Raw genomic sequence first — 18754 nt, forward strand, 5'->3', positions numbered from 1 at the left:
GCTGCCAGGGCCTGGAGCATGGGGACAGGGCAGGTGACTCTGGGGCACCAAGGCTGGGCGTCAGCTCTGAGCCCATAAGTGCACCGAGGCCTCAGGGGCAACCACCAGAAACCACAACAGAGGGAGGAGTCTCCTCGTGATGCCGGCAAAACCTCAAGCCCCATCTACGGCCTTCTCCCCGAGAGCCCGCAGGCAGCCAAGCAGGGGTCTGACAGCCCAGGAGGCCAGCGTCTAGGCAGAGCCCCCTGCTCCCCACACCCTCAGCTTCAGGACAGTCGTAAGGTACACGCTAGTCATGATATACCCCCGTCCTTAGCTTTTCCATCTGTAAAATGGGGGACGAGCCTTGTTCCTCCCGCCTGTGAGATGGGATGCTGAGCCCGACTTGTCTCTTCTATAATATGGGGGACTGAGCCCTGTGTCACTCTGACGGGCAGGAGGGGGCGTGGGGATAAAATGAAAGGTAGGTGGGAGTCCTGAGCCAGCCACGCCCGAAGGGCCCGAAGCGCTGTGGTGGTGGCCGTGGCTGACCCAGAGCCCGAGCTGTTCCTAAGAGCACATGAAGTGGGCCCGTCAGCCAGTGAGCCTCCTGAGGCTGGGCTCGGGGGGGCTCGGGGAGGCCGGGGCGCCCCCAGCACGCCGGCGTGGTCGCCTGGGTTCAGAGCCCCCGGCGGTGCGATGCGGGCCTGGCCTGAGCAGAGCGGGTCCTTGTGCTGGTGCCCGGCAGCCTGGGAGGTGAATGTGGGCACCTGGGCGTGCTGGGAGCCTCTGCATGTGTAAATGTGTACAACTGTGCCCGTGAGAGTGTGGCCGGCGTGGGTAGGAGCGTGAGGGAGGGAGCCTGTGTGTGTATGTGTGTGTCCAATGTGTGCCCAAGCACGTGCCATCTGCAGAGCAGGGCGGATGGGGCCCGTGAGCCAGGTCTTCCCGCCTCTTTGTCCAGGGCACAGACCACAGAGGGTCAGGGATGCCCAGCTGACGCCCAGCCCCCATTGCCGCAGGGTCCCTGGTGCCCTGAGACTTCTCTTGGGGCTGACAGGCTCCCCTGAGGGCTGCTTGGTGCTCCTGGAGGCCCCTGTCAAGTGGCTGCCCAGGCCCTCTGGGGACAGCCCTCAGCCCTCTCCTCAGGGCTCATTTCCTCTGGCAGCGCTGGTGCGAGCCTGAGATGAGCCCAGATAACGCCTGGCCATCCAGACGGTGGGCAGGGGGCTTCAAGGCAGGCTTGAAGGGCTCAGAGGCTCTGGCTCCTCCGGCCAGACAGAGGCGGGCCAGCCGGGCACTTATCGCCAGGAGAGGCGGGAGGGGGGTGGGGGGCAGCTCCCAAGTGCAGCTCTTGGGCTGGAGGGGTGGGGTGCAGGCAGACAGACAGACAGACAGGCTGGCATGGAGGGGGGAAGGCATCCCTGACAGCTGGGCCCAGGTGGGAGGCTGCCCCTGGAGCCCCACAGAGCTCCTCACTGCCAGGGGCTCCATTCGCTTCCCCCACCTTGGTGGGTCCCTCCTACCTGGAGGCCTCCACATTGCCCAGCAAACAAGGCCCAACCGAGGAGGCCAGAGGCAGCCCAGGCCCCTCCGTGCCCAAGAGCCTCTGTACACCATTAGGGCAACTGGGAGGCTCCCAGGAGCGCCTCTGCTTGCAGGGCCTGCCTGGTTTATGCGAGGCCCTTAGGGTCCAGTGCACGGGGAGGGCAGAGGGCCGGGGAGTAGGGGGTGGCCTGGCCTTCTGCGGAGCCCCCCTCCCGAGTTACTTGTTGGACCCTGGACTGTCTTCTGGGGCAGAAAAGGGGACTCTCAGCAGGGAAGGGGGTGCAAGGCTGCCACGGATGCCAGCAGGCCAGTGACGGAGCCCACACCAGTGCCCAGGTCTGCTCCAGGTCGGGGGCACCGTCTGCCAAGGACATCTCTGCTCAGAGCTGGAAGCCCCCCACCCATGTCACCTCTGAGCCAGGGGCCTCCGAGGTCCTCAAACTCTAAGTGCCCCCAGGCCCTAGACGCAGCCTCCAGGAAGCTGGGTCCACCCTGCAAGCCCCTCGTATCCCCACTGTGCTCAGGCTGTGTCCTGCAGGGACCTTCTCTGGAGCCACAGTGCCCAGCTTCTCAGGCCAGGGACCATCCTGGTCCTAGACGAGTCCCCACTGAGCCTCTGGCCCCCCAGGTGATACCCGCAGTGTTAGCTGCCCCCACCGGGCTGCTCTCAGGGCCTTTTTGCCCTTGGGGGACAGTCCTGCCCAGATCTGACCCCAGAGGGGGGCTCCTGCCTGGGAGGGTGCTGGTGATGCCAGGAAGCCCCCAGTGCCCCTCAGCTTCCTGCCCTCCATGGGCACTGCCAGAGCAGCACAGGCCCCAGGAAGGGGTGGACACGTAATCCAGATGCCCCCCCCAAACATTGCTGGGCAAACCTCCTGGCACCAGCCACACCCCTTTGTCTTTCCCCCAGGAAGAAAGTGGTGACAGTGCATGGAAGCCCACAGGCCCCAGCCCCTGGGCCGAGGAGACCCCACTCTCCCTGTAAGTGTGGGTCACCGCTTGGAGAACCCCCAGGCTCCGCGCGGGGGGAGGAGGGGCTTCTGGGCAAGGGCAGGGGCCCAGTGCAGGACTCACCTGGAATTTCTTCTTGGCCACGAAGTACTGCATGCGCCGAATGACCCTGATGGTGGCCCGGTGGTGCTCCCGCAGCCTGCGTGGGGACAGAGAGAGGCGTCAGTGCCACCCTGGGATGGGGCCGTGGCCCTTCCCACATGACCCTGCTGCACGTGGGCCTTCTAGACTCGGGGCGAATGCTCAGCCCCCCGGGACGGGGTCTTCGTGGCCATGGCCCATGGGGTGGGGAGGACAGGCGGGCGGGGGGCTTCCAATCAGCAGGGTGACCCCAGAGGGACCCTCAGCTTGTTTGTCACTCAGAAGTGGGGTGGACGTCGGGGTCCTGGGTTCACAATCGCTGCCCCCTAACTCACAGGCTGCTTTCTACCTTGGGGGTCAGGGTCCGAGTACAACGGGAGGGCTACGAACAGACATGCCTAAGGCCCCTCTCGGCTGCGAGGCTCTAGGGCCCCACTACAGGCGCGCACCCGGGAAAGGAGGGGGCCGCGGGACGGTTGGCCGGGGACGGTTACTACCTGAGCCACCCTGTTATGCTTCTAAAGTTCCTTCTAGAAACACCAGCGACAAAGACCACACGGCCAGCGAAATAGATCTGCGCAGAAGAAAGACCGAAAGGAAGTCCCCGCACACAGACCCAGCGCGGGTTCTGGCGTCTGGGCCGGGCCGCCGGACAGGCCACGTGGAGGGGACCTGAGGCTCCCGCAGGCAGCCCGACGGCTTCGGAGGCGCGAGGCCGGCTGAGACCACGCCGCCGCCTGGACGGGCCCAAGGGGGCCCCCGCTGAGCGGCCGGGATGCTGGCCACAGGCTCCCAGCAAGCAGGTGGCGGTGCTTCCTTCAGCACCGCTCGGCGAGGTCTCCCATAGCCACGCTGAACAGGCTCAAGGAAACAGACGAAGAGATGGAGAGCCTCACCAGAGAAATGCAACCTCTAGGAAAAATTATGACAAGGAAACCCTAGAACACGAAGGCCAATACTGCCGACCGAGGATTCAATAGACGGGCCCGGCGGTGGGGGGGGGCGTTGAAGGAAACAACACGTGTGAACTGGACTTAAATCGCCACGTTGGGTGCGGAGAGAAAGTAGAATTAAACAGAGAGAGAAAATGCATCCTGTGGGATACAGTCAAAAGCTCTCACACGCGAGCGATCCCCGAGGAGAGGAGACACGGTGGAGAACGAATAATCCTGAAGACTTGGGGGCGGGTAATTCTCCAGAAACGATGGAAGACATCGGGCCACAGATCCGAGCCCCTCTTTGCACCCGCGCTGGAGAGGAAAGGGGCAGCAGGCCCCTCAGAGCGACGGCGCCGAAGACCGGAGGCCCCGGAAACGTCGCCGGAGCGTGAAGTGGGGGGGGCGATGACGCGATATCCCGATGGCAGACTTGTCAGCAGAAGGGATGGAAGCCAGATGACACCTTTCAAGCGGGCAGGGAAAATTACCAACTCGGCGTTCTATACCCATCAAGTGCGCCCTTACAAACGGAGGTGGAAGTGAGAGAAGCCAGACGCCCAAGGGCGCATCCCGAGCGAGTCCACCCAGGGAGGTCCCTGGAGGAGCCAGGTCCATGGGACGGAACGAAGCTCGGCGGGTGCCGGGGCCTGGGGGGGGGGCGTGTTCTAGGGGGGCAGAGGGTCGCTTTGGGAAGACGGGAAGTTCTGGAGGTGGCGGCGGTGACGGCTGCACAGCGTGAATGTGCTTCATGCCCCTGAGCCCTGCACTTAAGGTGGTTAAGGCAGGCAAGCTTGCGCGTGTTTTACCGCAAACAAAGACAGGAAGGTGGAACCCAAAGCAGGAGCCCTCACTTTGGGGGCGCTGCCTCCAAGGATGGCTCGGGAGCCCCCCCAGGCAAAGAGAATGACCCCAGACGGGGGCCTGGAGCCACAGGGAGGGAGGGGCTGGCGAGAGAGCTCAGGCTGGTGCGACGGATACAATGTTTCACGAGGGTGTAAGTGTTACTGGGGGCGGAGGGAGGGATAGTCCATCATTTAAAAAGTAGCCGCGCACAGCTGCAGGGCTCTGTGGGTCCAGCACCGTCCTGGGCGCCAAAAGGTTGCGGGTTCGATTCCCGATCAGGGCAAGCGTCTGGGTGCGGGCTTGGTCCCCAGCTGGAGACCGTCGGGAAGGCGGCCGGTCAGTGTTCCTCTCTCCCTCCCTTCTCCAAGCTTGTCCTTGGCGTGTCCTGGGGTGAGGGGTAAAAAAACAAAAAAGCGGCCAATTTGGTAAGAAGATACTCTGAACCCTGTGCACCTACGGGCGTGTGCACACACGGACACGCGCGCACACACACATGCATGTGCCCGTCGGTGTGCGTCAGTGAAGCCGCGCGATGAAAACCGCAGCGAGGCAGAGCGTCCCTGAGGCTGCGCGGACCTGAGCACCGGGCGTCATCAGGCGAGGGCACGAGTGCCCGTCGGAGGCCAAGGCCGATGGGGCCGGGGTGCGCTCTAGAGCCTCAGGCAGCCGCTGAGGAACAGCAAAGGGGTGCGGCGCCCACACGCTTGCGGAGGGTGCCGCGAGAGGACGGCAGCACCCCCTTAGCCAGAAGGAAACGGGGGAGGGGACAGCACCGGCGGGCGGGCGAACGCCGGGCATTTCCAGCGAAAGGACCAGGAGCGTCAGGTGGGGTTATCAACGACCCGACGTCGCCTGTAAGCCTCCCGTAAAATACAAACCCACAGAGGCTGGCGGTGAGTGCACGGAGGAAGATGCACCGTGAGCGGGTGCGGGGGCCTGTCGCCGGGGGTCGAGTGTTACGTGTCTGCAGATAAACAGGGACCTTCATTGAAAACGTGGCCCGGCGGCCCTGAGGCGGAGACGCAGCGTCCCAGCCGCCAGGCAGCTTCTGTGGGGCCAGCGGCGTCAGGAGCTTGCCCGGCGTGTCCCCGGCACCTGCCGGCCCCGTTGTCCTCCCGCCCGGCCCGCGGGCCGAGCTCCTGCCCGTTTCCCCGGCTGGTCCGGGGCCCCGGGCACCGGCCCCACGGCGGCTCCGCGGGATCTGCGGACTGGGCGCAGCCACGAAGCCCCTGCCCTTCTGGGCGGCCAAGTGGTGCGGGGCTGTGGCCGCGGCTCCAAGCGGCCGGGATCCCCGCAGCTCACTTTCCTGGATAAGCAGTGGACGCTCTTCCCGCCGACGCGTCCACTGGCATTTAGGACGGGAGCGCCAGGGCAGGAGGTGATGTCCATTAGGTGGTGGTGAGCGGGGTGGAGCCCATCCTGCAGGAGCACGAAGCTGGCGGAGACGCCTCCATGCGCACCTTGGGCGAGGCCTTTGACGGGGAGGCCCCTGTGGCACCGTGGGCCACCTTGGACCAGAAAACGACTTGGATTCTCCGGAGTCACTTATTTCAGCCATTCAAGGTGATGTCGAGGAAGCCAAGAGACGACTAGATTTACCGGAACATTTGAAACCCAAAGAAGACAGTTTCTTCCCGATTCCTGAAAGCAAAATAATTCTATGGCCAGGGATGAAAAATCATTGTCCTGACTCGTTTGCTGTTCTCTGGTGTTACTGCTCGTGACTTTCTAGTCTCATCTTGGTTACATTTTAAGAACCAAAAATGTTCCTATAGCTGTGAATTAGCCTAAACAATACAATGTAATTATTACGCGTCATGTTCCATGAAACCCACCATGCTGTAACACTAAAAAGGTTCGTTTGAAAAATCAAGATTCTTTTGACGTAATATGTGGACTAAAATCTGCCACTAGAGCCCGGCCGGGCGTGGCTCAGCGGTTGAGCATCCACCTGGGATCCAGGTGATCGGGGTTCGGTTCCCGGTCAGGGCACATGCCCGGTTGTGGGTTCGATCAATGACTCTCATCATTGATGTTTCTGTCTGTCTTTCTCCCTCTCCTTTCCTTTCTCTGAAATCAATAAAGATATATTTTTAAAAAATTTAAAATTTGCCACTAGAAAGGTCTTAACTGTCTTAAAAGGCAATGGAGTGAGGAAAGCTGTGGGCAAAAAGGCAAGTCCCCCGTTCGGGAGGAAGACGAGCCCTCGCGGTGAAACACCGGCGTGCTGCTACGCAGACGGCCGGCCAAGCAAGCGTATTGAGCAGGTTTGATAGTTTATTGTCAACCTACGGGGGAAACTCACACTTGGTATTTTTGATATTTTGTGCATTCGTATGTTCCTACAAACGTGAAGACTCATGAAATCTAGTCATTTCCTTTATGAGGTCAGATCGTGATGTTGTGGCCCCGCCGGCGTGGCTCCTGTGCACCGAAGGTGGCTGGTCGGGGCCTGCGTCAGGCAGCTGGTCATGTTCCACTCGCACAGCAACGTTTCTCTTCCTCTGAAAATCAATACAAAGTATCCTGTGGGTTTTTTGTGTTTTTTTTTTACAGCTGCCTCAGTTCTGATTGTCTGGACTCCCTCTACCTGTCAGGGTTTTTTTTCTTTTTTTTTTGGTTTGTCTTTTAAAATACTAAAATGAGTGTGTGTTTTGAATTCGTAGCTTTCATTTCTGTGTTGTATAGCACTTTTCTCTTTTTAAGAGTAGATAGCCTTCAACAATATTCTCGACTTTCTTTTTTTCCTTAAACGATGGCCTGTGTCGAGTGTTTTTCCCATTTAGGATATTCTATGAATTACAAAGGGTGGCGGCTGTCGCTGTCATTCTGTTCCCTCGCCGTACGAAAGCTTCACCTTAGGGCTTCCGCGGTTTAAAAGAGCACATAGCAGATCATGTATATATACCAGTTTCTTAAACAAAATACTTGTTTTTCCCCCCTAAGGAAACTTTAAGAGCCAATTAAATTATGAAATGAAGTTATTTTGTTCCTGAGCAAAAACTGTAATTGCGTATGCACAGTGTAAGTTGGTAAGTGCTTGCAGCCTGGGGGGAAGGTATAAGTAATAAAGTGTTAGTTACCAAAAATAAATTCGTTATCAAAAATAAATAAATAAATAAATAATAAATAAAACGTGGTCCGGCCCTGGCTGGCGTGGCTCAGCGGTCAGAATGTCAGCCCGCATACCAAAGGGTCGCGGGTTCGATGCTCAGTCAAGGGCACGTACCTGGGTTGCAGGTTCCATCCCCGGCCCTGGTTGGGGTGCATGTGGGAGGCAACCCATCGACGTGTCTCTCTCACACCCACGTGCGTTTTTTTTCTCTCCCCCCCGCCCCGCCACTCTCTCTGAAAATCAATGGAAAAAATATCAGGTGAGGTTTAAAAATAATAATAAATGAAATAAATAAAAGAAAACACAGTCCAAATTTGGCAGGAAGATAGCAATTCTAAACCTGTATATTCCTATAAACGGAACCTTAAAAATATATAAAGTAAAAACGGGCCGAATTGAAAGGTGAAAGGAAAGTTCAGGTTAGAGCCAGGCGGGTAACCGAAAGGAGAGATAGCAAAACCTCAACAGAGAGGTAAAACCAAAATCTCAGTGGAGAGGCAGCTGAGAACATCGCGAGTGTCAAGCTGGGCCGATCCACGCGGACGGGCCACGGCTCTGAGTCACCGGAGGCCACGCAGCTCTCCAAGCCCACGCAGGGCAGGGCCTTCCCCAGAGGAGGCCGACGCCGGGCCTCGGAGCAAGTTCCAAGAAATTTCAGAGAAATTAAGTCACATTTGCTCGTTGCCGGACCACGAGCTAGAAATCAGCAAGACGGAGGTAACCCGAAAGTCCCTCGTGTCTTGGAAATTAATCTACGTAACTCAGGGATGAAGGACGACATCTGATAAGAGTTGGAGAATATTTTTATTTGAATAATAAAAACGTCACCCGCGAAAACTCACAGCGGCGTGATGCTCGGGGCATCGTGAAGTGGATTTATGACCTCAAATGCGTATCTCGGAGAAGAGGAGAGGCTGGGCTCCGTCTCAAGACATTAAGAAAACAGCAAATTAAACCCAAACAATGCAGACGAGCGATAATGAAGACAGGAGCATAATTCAATGAAGTAAAAAATGCACATCGTGTCAAGAAAAACCAACAAAGCCAAAATTGCCGTCTCCGAAGAGACTAGTAAAACTGATAAACTTTTAGCAAGATTGATGGGGGGGCACAAACTGCCAGCGTCGGGAATTAGAAATTAACATCCTTATAGACCTAGAGATAAGTGTATATATTTCTTTTTAATCCCCACCAGCGGATATTTTTCCCATTGCTTTTCAGAGAGAGTGGGAAGGAGAGAGAGAGACATCGACGTGAGACAGACACATCGATCGGTCGCCTTCCGCACGTGCCCCTGGGCCGGGGACCGAGCCCGCAACCCAGGTACGTGCCCTTGGCCAGAATCGAACCCGGGACCCTTCCGTCCGAGGGCCGACGCTCTAACCGCTGAGCCGGACCGGCCAGGACAGGCCTCGAGATATTTTTTAAAAAATCTATTCAGAGGATATTATGTACAAAAATACTGTTTATAGTTTAGATAAAATAGATTCATGTCTTAAAAACACAACATATTCAAAGGAGGCTCAAAAATAAATTTAAAGAATCCGAATTGCCGGATATGAATGAAATAAATTAAATTTGGAATGTTAACGACCCCCCGTAGAGTAAAATCTCTACGTCCAGACGATTTTCCCAGGAGATTCTTTTAAATATTCGAGGTAGAAAGGATACCAAATGTGCCCATGTCTCCTGAGAGGGCACAACCCCGGCATCAGCACCCGACGGGGAGGTTTCACGAAAGAAACGCCGAGGGCCAGCCTCTCTCTCGCCAGCGCACGTGCACAGCCCCTGCCCACAAAACCGACGGCGGCCCCAGCGCCGGGCGGCGGGACGCAGGACGCGAGGCGGTTTAATCCCCCGACGCGAGGTTGGTTTAACTTCTGAAGGATCCACCCCTGTCTTTACCACATCAACCGAGCGAGGGAGGAAAAACATATAATCAACTCAAAAGATGCAGAAAAACATTTGATAAAACGCGAGACCCGTTCCTAATTGGAAACACAACCCCGGGAAACGAGGCCGAGGAGGCCCCGCGCGAGCCCCGGCCTCCCGGGAGATGCCGCTCACCTGCCCGAGCGCGGGCCCGAGGCCGGCTGCCCCCGTCCGCGCAGCACCGGCCCGCGTCTCGGCCGGGGAGGGGCGGAAGGCAGCGAGACCGGGCGGCCGAAACAATAAAGCCGCCGCTGTTGGCAAATGGCACGATCGTAGGCGTAAGAAATCCTTAAAAATCTCCGAACGACCGATTCGATTGCTCGGCGGGTTGAGCAAGAACCGAGACCCGTCGTGTTTCCTCAGGCTCCTAACGAACAAGCGGAAAGGGAGCGCGGAGACGCCGACCCCAGCGGCGTCCGCGCCCCCGGCGTGGCCAAACCTACGCGCCGAGCAAGCCTGACGCCGGAGTTGAACCCGGGACCCTTCAGTCCGAGGGCCGGTGCTCTAACCACTGAGCACACCGGCCGGGCCGAGAGACTCGGTCTTTCTAAGATGCTGATTTTGAGCATTAAATCTGATTCCAATCAACGCCCAAGCTCTTCGGTTGTTTTGTTTTTTTTAAATTTTTCTTATTTTTTGGAAAATTTCAAGCGGATTCTCAAATATTCATGGAAAAGCCAAGAGCCAGGACTCGCCGGGACGATTCTGTTAGGGTGGTGACGCGAGGCAGGTGGCCGTGGCCGCGGGACAGAACGGACCGGCCGGGAGCACCAACACGTGCGCGGCCACTCGGATTGTGACCAAGGCGCCGTTCACTCCAGCGAGGGGGAGAAATGCTCTTTTCGATCGATGGTCCGGGAGCAGCCTGGGTGTCCCTGCCACACGCCAGTCGCAGATTCATTCAGATGAGCGCACAGGCCTGCCCCGCGGCCGGGGGGAGCCCAGGGGGAGCCCGGGGAGACCCTGGGGGGAGCAGGGAGCCTGCGGGAGAGGCCGGGGAGAGCCCGGGAGGGAGCCTGGGGAGAGCAAGGAGCCTGTTGGAGAGGCTGGGGAGAGCCCGGGGGGAGCCTGGGGGGAGCAAGGAGCCTGTTGGAGAGGCTGGGGAGAGCCTGGGGGGAGCCTGAGGGGAGCAAGGAGCCTGCCCTGCGGCCGGGGGGACCCTAGGGGAGCCTGGGGGAGCCTGGGGGGAGTCTGGGGGGAGCAAGGAGCCTGTTGGAGAGGCCGGGGAGAGCCCGCGGGGAGCCTGGGGAGAGCCCAGGGGGAGCCTGGGGGGAGCAAGGAGCCTGCCCCACGGCCGGGGGGAGCCCGGGGGGGAGGCCGGGGGGAGCCCGGGGGGAGCAGGGAGCCTGCGGGAGAGGCCGAGGCCAAGGCTTCTCCACCAGACGCGAGCGGCACTCCGGGCAGAAGGCCCGCTGATCGGATGTCCTTAGAGTGAGGACCGTCTGCGCCATGAGACATTATCATGGGAACGGGAAGAGCGTTTGCTGACAAAGGGCCTGTATCAGGGATATACAGGGTGCCCCCCAAAAATGTACACGTACTTTACAGCTACGAATTCACTCAATTTTCACTCCTTTTCAGGTTTAACTGATTTGAAATAATGGGTGAAGCCAGACCAAGCTTTGGACAAAGACAACGTATCCCAAAGGGCCACTGGACTTTTTTATGGGGACACATAAAAGATCAAGTTTACGGTACAAAACCGGGAACCGTCAACGCACTGAGGGCGCACGGACACCGTGCGAAATGATTCCTGACGTCGGCGACTCCGCTGCTTCGCATTATCAGCGGGGCCCGGGCCGGGCGGTCGTCAGTGTGAAACAGGCCTTGACAAAAAAAATATTCATTTCTGTAGGTTCTTCTAAATTTTGAAAATGAACTGCGGGTTCATAAACACTGTCTTTAGAATCATTCCAAGTGCAGATACATTTTGGGGGGACACCCTGTGTCAACAGCCCCCCATCCATAAGGAAGGGCCAGCCTCTCACTTAGAAGTGGACGGAGCCCGGGACGGCTCTTCCCCGAGGAGGACACCCAACCAGCACAGGACAGGGTGCTGGGCACCGTCACTCACCAGGGACCCGAGGATCAGAGCCCAAGTCGGGCACCGAACGCAGTCACTAAAATGGCCAAAACTACGGAGACCGACAGCGACGGGTGCCAGTGCCAGCGAGGACTCAGAGCCGTGGACCCCGCGTGAGCGCCGGAGGGAGGTCGGCTGCTCCGGCCACTTGGAGGGCCGTCCGTCTGGCAGGAGCCGGGGGCCCACACGGTGGCCCCACATTTCCAGTTCGCCCACCCAATGTCCGTGGCGGCTTCGCGTGTGAGGAACACAGCTCAGAGGGACCAAAGTCTACCCGCAAGGGCCGGAGAGTGGCGGGGGCGGTGTCCTCACCATGGAATGTCATCAAAACGGGACGCCACGGGGACGACGCGCAGACGCGTCCTGCGGACAGGAAGCGGGCGGCAGAGGCGTTCGCGGGCGTGACCCCGGGCGGCTCAAGCGCGGGCAAGAGGAGCCCACGTGCGGGAGACCAGGACGGCTCTGGGAAGGGCGGCCTCCCCGGGACGGGAATGTTCCTTCGACATCAGGATCCGACGGTTTCTATGTAACGTCGATGTTTGTCAAAATAGCCGATCCGTGTTAAGACTCGTGACTTTGTAACAAGTACGTGAGACCGCGGTTTTCCCGACGCCCTTCACGGTGAGCGGCGCTCGGCTCTTAGCGGAGGCGGCTTCTCCGTGGCCTGCAGGGGCCACTCCGAGTGTGGATCGTGGGGTGTGGTTTTCAGAGACGGCAGGAGCCCCCCCCACCGCGAGCGACGGGCAGACGGGCCCCACCGGCACGAGGCACTCGGGCCTGGTCCCCCCTTCTGCTCCTACCTGCGCATACCTGCCCTTGCGTGTGGGCACCCGGCCTGGTGACACCGCCTGGGCACGCCTGCACTCCCACCTGCACGCCCGAGGACTCAGCCAAGGCCACCTGCCGCCCTCGGACCCCGGAAATGGCCCTCTGTCCAGAGCTTGCTCATTCCTGGACCCTGCTGGACACACACAACGCTGCCCCGGCCATGGACTCCTGGGGTGTGGATGTCTGGGGATAGCAAAGGGCCCATGTCCCCAAGGAAGGACCCTTTGTGCCACCTGGGACTCCAGCTGGGCAAGGAGCCCTAGTAATGACCTGCAGGGTGTGGGGGCCGTGCTCGGGCCTAGACCAAACAGTCAGTGTCCAAGACCTCAGGGGAGCTGGCAGGCTGGGGCCTGGGGACCGGGCCGTGGGACAGTGTCTCCTTGATGGTGTGACAACACAGCAGCAATAGGACAAGGGTGGGGCACTCTGTGGAACCCCCAGGCCTGAGGGGACCCCAGCCTAGCCTGGGCATTGGGCTCTGCCTTCCCAGTGTGGGCAGCTGGGTGGGGATGGGCAGGGCCCAAGGGAGGCACCGTGGGCAGCCCCCCAGAGCCGTCCTCCCACCCCAAGTAGCTGGCTTTGGGGGCTCTCTTAGGACTCTCCAGAGGCAGGGGAGTGGGAAGGTACACAGAGGCTGCAGGCTGCTGCTCCCTTCCCCTCAGGGGCTCCAGGGGTCTGGGAGGTGAGGACCCCTCCGTTCAGGCTCTGAGGCCACCTGCCTCATTCATCGGTCAGCGTCAGGCTGTGTGCGCTTCTCTCCGGGTGCTGCTTGGGCAGGAAGGCGGGTGACCCCTTCTCAGGCCTTGGGAAGTGGAGCCTCAGGCCCTGGCCTCCCTGCTGGCCACAGCGCTGCTTGAGCTCTGTCCGGCCGTGGCCACCCTCTGGACCAGCTCAGGCTCCCGTCTAGGGAGTGCGCACGTGGCCGGGTGTCCCCAGCTATGGCTGGGCCCTGGGTCTACGTCCCAGCCTGGCTGCTGTGGCTTGATGTCCTGCCGTCTTCCCCTCCCGTCCTTCACCTGTCCTCTCAGGGCGGCTCTCGCCTCTGGCCCTGGGGACGTGCAGGAGGAAAATTCTGCAGTGGCGCCAGGTAAATTCTTTAGATAGAAGGAGGCCCTGCAGGCTGTGGGTTGTGCAACGCTGACAATTCACACAGGCCCGCCCTGCCCGCAGAGCCCACCGGCTACCGGGAAAAGCCGCTTGGACAGGCTGTGACCTATCCCCGCCTGACCCTGCCCGGCTCTGAGAGGCCACCATACTCCAATGACGGTGCAGCCAGGGGCAAGTGTGCGCCGTGCTTGGCCCCGCTGACCCTGCACCAAACCTCAGTGGCCCCACGGTGACTAGTGCGGCCACATCCGACGGGGTCCATCTGGAGCCGTTGGTGGGGAGGTGCCAGCCCGGCAAGATGGGGGCTGGCTGCCTCGGCCCCCCCGAAGCCTCCCCTGCCACCAGGAGCCAGGTGCACAAACCCTTGTCTCACCACAGCTATGCTCACACCCACTGGGGGGACCCCAGCAGGCCACAGTCAGCCATCCCTCACCTCTGTACCTGGCCGGAGCCCACCCCTGCTCAGGTCTGGCCGCACCCCCTCACGTGAGCCCTGTTCCCCGCTGTCCGGGCACCTGGGGCTCCCACTGCAGCTGTAATTAAATGATCACCGCACGTAATTCACATTCCAGCCAGGGCTAAGGCCACGTGGCCCACGCTGCTCCCTGTGTCCAGTGTGGTGTGGGCCCTGAGGCAGAGCCTGGACACAGAGCAGAGGACCCCCCTCCCAGGCCAGGGTGGGAGGCCTGGCGACTGCTCACCTCTGCAGGGGCCGAGGGACCAAAGGTGGTCAGGAACGGTCCCCCTCGTGTACTCAAAGCGACCGTGGAAATCACGCTGGCAGCGGGGAGTTGGGCTCAGCTCAGCCGGGATACAAAGCCCCCCCAGTGCGCACAGCCCACGGCTGCCTCACTTCTCGCCATTCCTCCTGGGCCCTCGCCCACCATGGTTCCTTTGGCAAACTCATTCCAGAAGCATCTCCGGGCCGCTCCTCTGAGGCTCGCCCCCTCACGCCCCAAGGAAGCGGTGCCTGCTGTACTTTGTGGTTGCTCTTTTCAGTTTATCCATATAGAGAGGGCCTGGGTCTGGAGAATAGGAGCAACTCCCCATAACCCAACACACCCACCCGATGAGAAAGGAGACCAACACCTCGGACAGACGTCTCCAGGGAAGAGAAGTGGATGGCCAACCTGCCCCCGAAGAGAGGCTCGGGGTCACTGGTCACTAAGGGAACACAAGGCAAAGCCACACCACCCCCACTCGGATGCTGCAATGGAAAGGGGGAGACGTGTGGGCAAGAACGTGGACTTCCAGTGGGAAACGGGGCAGCCACGGCGGGAAACTGCCGGGCGACTCCTGAGAATGTTAATCAGGGGGTGTCACGTGACCCAGCAATGCCACTTGTCACGTGCCCAAGAGAAATGCACCCCGGTGTCCACACGAGAGCTTACGTGTGAACGTCCACAGCAACGTAAAGGTGGAAACCACCGACCGTCCACACAGCGAGATACACACACGTGGTGATCCGCTCACGGAACGTCACTGAGCCACGAGGGGGGCGAGGTTCTGACGCTGAGACAGGTGAACCGGGAAGCATTGCACCTGGTGAAAGCGACGCTCACAGAGGCCAGCGCCGTGGGAGGCCCTTTGTGTGGAGGGTTCCGACAGGCAAATCCACGGAGACTAGACGTGGGCAGGCGTTTGCCTGGGGCCGAGCACGGGGCGAGCAGGGGTGGCTGCTAACCGGAGCAGGCCGGTGACATGGAGCAGAGACAAGAAGCAGGCGGGAGGCAGGGGTGGGCGTGTGCCTGGGGCCCCTCACCCGTGGACACCCCGCCCCGTGACCTGGGTCCTCTCCCCAGGGCTGGCACCCACTCCTCTGGAGAAGAGAGCCTGGGGCAGGAGATGGGGGCTTGGACAGGGGCATGAGAGAGCCCGAAACCAACTCTCAGGCTGGTTCCAGCAAATTCTTTGAGCCCTGGAGGCCTCAGGAGCCCACAGAGGACCACGTGGCCTGAGGTCTGACCATGACGGGGACATGGCCTTGGGGGGACGTGGGGCCCAGGGGAGCCGTCTCCATCCTGGGCATGTTGAGACATCGCTGGGCCAGGCTCTGGACCCTCCGGGGGGCGGGGACCGGTCCTCATGGCCCGAGCGGGGCAGCCGGGCGAGCAGCCTGACCGCGAGGAGCAGCCCACACAGTGGCTCGGACGGAGCCGGCGAAGAAACGCACCTTTGTCTGGGCCTTGTCCCCTGGAGGGGCTGGGCGAGGGTTGGGGTGTGAGCGGGGGCCGGGGGACCCCATTTAAACCCCGGGGGGGTTATGAGGTTTGTGGCAGGCCGTCAGCCCTCATTAAGTCCAGGGAGCCGGCGAGCTGGCGCGCTTCCAGCCCCGGAGAGAAAACGGGGGGAGTGTTCTGGCAACAGGGCCAGGGGTCCCCTTTCACAGCCCCTGGAGGGGGGAGCCATCGGCACCAGCCTCCCTGCAATGACTGGGAACTTGCTGATTAAAATGAGGGAGAGAAAACCCTTAACGTGGAAGAAGGACACAAGCTCCTTACTGATTTTCGTCTACAGACTGTGTTTTCTTTCAAAGCCTGTGAATCATAAACCAACCCGGTCCCCGCCGGCCTGCTCGGGCCTCCGCCGGGCTCGGGCCCCTGGGCAGGAGACGGAAGGACGTGGAGCTGAGGGGCAGGGGCCACCAGCTGGGCGAGCTCTGGGGGTCAGGAGCCAGGGGTTCTGCCAAGCTCCCCGGGCACCTGGAGCCTGAACGCCCTGAACATCACGGCCTCCATCAATCCTTCCTGCGGGGCTTCTGGGGGGACAGGCTCCTGAATCAGGGATGAAGGAGATGACTGGAACAGCTTTCCTCCTAAGGCCCCACTCACACGAACCGAGAGGCCATCCCGCTGCTTTTGACTGGCCCCCCCCAGCGGGTGCTGGGGGGACTAGCTGGGCACAGCCTGTACCCCAGCCCCTTGCCTGGAGGCCTGTCCCCTCTCCACCTTCTAGCTCCTGTCTGACACTGCACAGAGGGCTGAGCCGGCCCTCGGTCCGCAGTTAAACTCAAGGGCAAGGTGACGATTGCAAAGAGGGGAGGGGGGCACTCCCAGGGTGGGGTGCCCCCGCACACCCAGACAGAAGGTAGGGCTCCCCCCCGGTGTTGCTCACCTGGCTAGATCGCAGCCCTCAAGTTCACAGTGAAGGGGAGCAAGGCCTAGTGTGTTCCTCTCAGAACACAAATGACCCTGAAGCCCAGGGAGGGCCTGAGGCCCAGTGGTGCAGAGAGAGGCAGGAGCAGGCTGGGCCTTGTGCCCTGAGACCAGGCCAGGCCCGGTGTGGGCAGTGGGGGTTCCCATAGTGGGACCTCAGCCGCCATGGAGGCCTTACCTGCACCCTTTGGGCCTCAGTTTCCCCAGCTATAAGCAGGGAGGGGTCAGAGACCCCAAACTCCAGGCTGCCCGGGGGCTCCCACACCTCTAGCTCAGTGCCGGGCCTGGACCACTGCCTGGCCCTCGCTGTCAGGCTTGCTCACCTGGGACTAGACTTCCTGCTGGCCCCCAACCCAGCTGGAGGGAAGGTCGGCAGGGCAGCCAACTGTGGGAGGCACCTGGGGAAGCACCTGGAAGGGCCCAAAGCTACGCAGCCCCACGGCTGCCCTCGGTCCCCCAACAAACGCCCACTGTCCCTGGACAAGCACAGCAGGTGTGTCTCTGACTCCACAAAGCCAGGGTGGACGTGGGCAGCGGGGGGCACACTGGCTCGGCCAGCTCTCCTGAGCGGCACTTTCCTCTCTCCCCACGCTCAGTCTGGGGACACGGGAGGCTTTGCTCCGTCCCAGACTTCCTCAGGGAGCTGGGGGTCGGGGTGGGTTCCTTCCTGTCTAGTCCTGGGCGTCTCCAGGCTGGGCCAAGGAGAGCTGGGTGTCCACGAGGGAAAAACGGGCCTCTCCCTCAGCCCAGGGCCGAGTGAGGCGTAGATCGGACACTGTTCACGTGGCCCTGGGCCTGAGCGGGGCCTTGGAGAGTCCTGTTGTGGGCGGGGGAGGTGGCAGGAGAGGAGCTGTTGGGACATGCAGCCGTTTTCTCTCCTATCCGCCAAAGGGGCCTCCCCAGGCCCGGCGGCCCCACCCACCGCCAGCCCAGCCTGCCCTGCACACCCCGTTCCCAGCCTCCGGCACCCCCAGCTGGCCCTGCTCCCTCCACTCCCCTCTCTCCAGGCGTCCCCCCTGCCCGCGCCCACCTACTCCAGCCCCAGACCGTCAGCAGGAAGCCCACCCCAACGGGCCACACTGCCGGAGCCATGTTCCTTTCCGCCCGAGCATATGTGTGGGGCCCGGCACGTTTCTCGAGGGCCCTGTTTTTCTCACGGCCGCATTCCCAGCGTCTGACACACAGCAAGTGCCCGGCAAATGGGAACACAGCCACGGGTGCCAGGCGGCTCCAGGCCAGGCCAGTAGGGACAGAGCGCTGGCTGGCCCGGGGGGGCTGGGCGGCCGCAGGCAGGGCACACTGGCCGAGGGCAGAGCGCAGGGCCAGGCTCTCCGGGTCCACCACCCGCCCTCGCCATTCCCTCCCCCTGAAGGAAAGGAGAGGTTAATAAACCAATTACTTTGGGCAACGAAGCAAAATAAGTCCCATTAAAGTAATTAACGTCCCCGCACAGCCCCCGCTGGAGAAGGGTAATAAATTGGGGCTTTGTCACCATCCGGTAATTTCTTTCTAAGGCGTTTCTTCAGCCCCATCCAACAGCACAGTTTAAGGCTCTGTTAATACTTTTAAGACGGGCTCAATGCCAGACTAATTAGATTTGCATTTCCACCGTGGGCCAGGCCCGGCACGGATGTGCCCAGTGAAAGAAGCCCGAGGACCCCCAGGGGCCCTGGGGACAGCACCCGCCTTTGAGAAGGGGCCCTGTGTGGATTCCCACGTCTGGCCTGACACTGTCTGCGCCCAGCTTCCCGCCCCCGCGACCAGGGGCACCGCACTGAGGGGGTGGAGCCCAGGCCTCATCTCCAGGGGTCCCTCCCTGGATCTGCCCCTCCTGGGGCTCACCCAGAGCCAAACCCTGGCAGGTCCCCGGGGACGGTGTGGAGAGGGAAAGAGCAGCTGTGCGGGTGGAGACCGGACAGGTGCCGCCTGGCCGGGCGGCCAAGGTGAGCCACGAAGGGGCAGGTCGTGCCGAGAGCGGGCGCCTTGGCAGGATGAGATGAGAAGGGCACTCTCGGGTCCTCCCAAACCCACAACCCCAGTCTCATTGTGACACCAACCCCAATACAGCGCTTTCTGCAAACACTGGCCCAGTGTCCCCAAAACTGTCCAAGCCAACGAAACAGTGAGAGTCTGA

General features: G+C 60.8%; 1 protein-coding gene across 4 annotated transcripts in view; it reads right to left on the reverse strand.

The window, feature by feature from the left end:
- KCNQ1 (potassium voltage-gated channel subfamily Q member 1) overlaps positions 1–18754 on the reverse strand; it is a 254293-nt gene that overhangs the window by 59321 nt on the left and 176218 nt on the right. For all 4 annotated transcript variants that reach the window (XM_087822084.1, XM_087822083.1, XM_087822082.1 and 1 more), the window contains one exon: positions 2602–2677. In XM_087822084.1, the coding sequence (XP_087678210.1) occupies positions 2602–2677 (76 nt within the window). The remainder of the gene's footprint in view (positions 1–2601; positions 2678–18754) is intronic.

This window comes from Miniopterus natalensis, chromosome 11, assembly GCF_054644295.1.
Source record: "Miniopterus natalensis isolate mMinNat1 chromosome 11, mMinNat1.hap1, whole genome shotgun sequence".
NCBI classification, from domain to species: Eukaryota; Metazoa; Chordata; class Mammalia; order Chiroptera; family Miniopteridae; genus Miniopterus; species Miniopterus natalensis.